Source organism: Monoraphidium neglectum, assembly GCF_000611645.1.
Source record: "Monoraphidium neglectum strain SAG 48.87 unplaced genomic scaffold scaffold02650, whole genome shotgun sequence".
Lineage (NCBI taxonomy): Eukaryota > Viridiplantae > Chlorophyta > Chlorophyceae > Sphaeropleales > Selenastraceae > Monoraphidium > Monoraphidium neglectum.
The window spans coordinates 7071-9470 of record NW_014010978.1 but is presented as its reverse complement, the minus strand read 5'-3'; the positions used below and the strand labels follow the sequence as shown (position 1 = coordinate 9470).

General features: G+C 63.3%; 1 protein-coding gene across 1 annotated transcript; it reads right to left on the bottom strand.

Moving 5' to 3' along the window:
* Nucleotides 1-159: 159 nt before the first annotated feature.
* Nucleotides 160-2358, bottom strand: MNEG_11236 (hypothetical protein; the record flags this gene model as incomplete). Its single annotated transcript, XM_014040295.1, has 5 exons — nucleotides 160-180; nucleotides 745-810; nucleotides 1450-1614; nucleotides 2116-2185; nucleotides 2354-2358. 5 exons carry the CDS (start codon nucleotides 2356-2358, stop codon nucleotides 160-162), a joined length of 327 nt encoding a protein of 108 aa, XP_013895749.1.
* Between the last annotated feature and the right edge of the window lie 42 nt (nucleotides 2359-2400).

Here is a 2400-nt window from a genome sequence, read left to right as displayed (position 1 = left end):
ACCCCTGCGCGCCCCCCCCCCACCCCAACCTACCTTCATTGCCGTTTATGTCGGGCTCGTCCCATCCAAACTGCCAGTTGAGGTGGTTCGCGACCTGGGGGCAGGGGCGGGGAGAATGGGTTGGGGTTGGGATCGTGCGTGGTGGGGCGCAGGCAGGGGTTAGGAGGGGTGGAGGCGTCGCTGGGGCGGCCGCATGGCGTGCGGCAGGCGAGCGGGCAGAGGGCCTGCCAACGCCCCTGTGTGGATGTGTGAATGAATTCAAAGGGGGGGAATAAAGCTGCTTGATGAGATTTGAAAGGCGCTCGCCCATTGCATTGTCAGCCTCTGCAAACTAACCCCCGCGGGGCTCTTTCACAGACAGGCCTGCCAAATCGTCCCCACGGCCCGCGCTTCCACAGCTGGTGCACGCACGAGTGGGCAAGCACGCGCGTGCACAGGCCGCGTCCAACCATGCTGGCTGCAGCACACTGGTGCCCAGCAGCCACACAGAGTCCCTTTGACAAACAGGCACACGCGCGCACACACACACACACACACATACAGACGCGCGCGCGCGGTGCCATGCACAGGCGCACACACAAACACTTTCGCCCCCCCCTCTGTCCCTCTCCCTCTCCCTCTCCCCCTCCCCTTCTCCCCCTCTCCCTCTCTCTCTCTCACTCACGCACACATACCAACACACACACACACACATACCAACACACACACACACACACACACCAACACACACACCCTGCAACCCACCGAGGCCATGTCTGGTTCCAGCATGTAGTTGACGCGGCGGTAGGGGCGGTGCAGGACCTCACACACCTGGTTCAGGGGGGGGGGGTGGTAATGTGAGGTGTGGAGTAATTAGCGGGTCACGGTGTGCAGATGGGGGCCGGGGTACACATGCATTCATGTTTTTGTCTGTTGGCATATGAGTTCGTGTGCATGCATGCATGCATGCCTGTGTGTGTGTGTGTGTGTGTGTGTGTGTGTGTGTGTGTGTGTGTGTGTGTGTGTGTGTGTGTGTGTGCATTCTGCTTGCCCCCAATCCGTCCCCTGAGCAGGGATTGAGGCGAGGCACCACAGCCCAGGTGCCACTGCCATGGCTCAAACATTCCCGCGCGGCGTCGTGGCTAGTGGGAGGCGTGTGCAGCAAACTCTGCGTTCCCAGTGAAAGCAGCAGGAAGGACAGAGCCCGTCCCTCCCGTGTCGCAGCATGCACCCTGGGCCCCGGGCAGCGGTCAAAGCCCGCCGCCTCGCAGGGGCTCTCCCATGCGCGCGCCTCCCCCCGCCGCGACCCTGGCGCCCCTCCGCAGCACTCTGGCCCCTCTCTGCGGCCCCCCGACCCCTCTCCGCGGCGCCCTAGCACACTTGCGCGGCTCCGAGCCGGGCGGCCGCCCTCGACACCCCCTTCCCCCTCAAAAAAACCCTGATCCAGGGCAATATTTCCCCCTCCCCCACCTCATCCAGATCCATGCCCTGATCGTACGCCCAGCCGACGTTGGCGGGGGTCTCCCATGAGTCAGGGGGCGCGATGTGCTCCGACAAATCGGGCTCCAGGAGCTCCAGCTGAACGGGCCAGCGGTACAGGTCGCGCTGGGCCAGGCGGTGGACGCGCACCCTGACCTGAGGGGTTTCGTTTTGTGTGTGTGTGTGTGTGTGTGTGTGTGTGTGTGTGTGTGTGTGTGTGTTGGTGTGTGTGCTTGTGGGTGTATGTGTATGTGTATGTGTATGTGTGTGTGTATGTGTATGTGTGTGTGTATGTGTATGTGTGTGTGTATGTGTATGTGTGTGTGTGTGGGAGTGGGGTGATGGGAGGGGCGTGTATGAGGGGACAGAGAAAGGTGGTGAGGAGGAGACGGATAGAGTGTGTATGTGGAAGAAAGAGCAAAGGGATCAGAGACGGCGAGTGGGAGAGCGAGGGGGGAGCGCTCGCATGCTGCATGTGTGCATGCGTGTATTGACACCAGCGGGTTGGCTTTGCACGGGCGCGCGCGCAGATGTAAAGCATGACGCTGCCCAAGTTTCCGCAGCCGGCGCGCCATCGAACAGGCGTCCTAGGACGTGCCCCGCGCCCGTCCGTGCGCTTTTCACGGCCACGCTCCCCAATATGACGCCCCGGCCCACCTGCGTCCCCGGCAGCAGCGCCTCAGCGACGGCCTCCTTCTTCCACTCCTCCTCCGTTATGCGCACCAGCCTGGGTCGAGCGGGCGGGGGTGGGGGGCGTCTGGGCTGCGGCACCTCGCATCCGTCTAGTCCCTGCTTAGGGCACGGATACGGCGCAAGCAGCACGCGCACGAACGCGCATATGCGCACGCGCGTGCGCACACACACACACAATATGCGCTTGCACTGCGCCCACAACCCCATCGCCCCTCAACCACCGCGCACGCCCACCCACCACACCCCCCC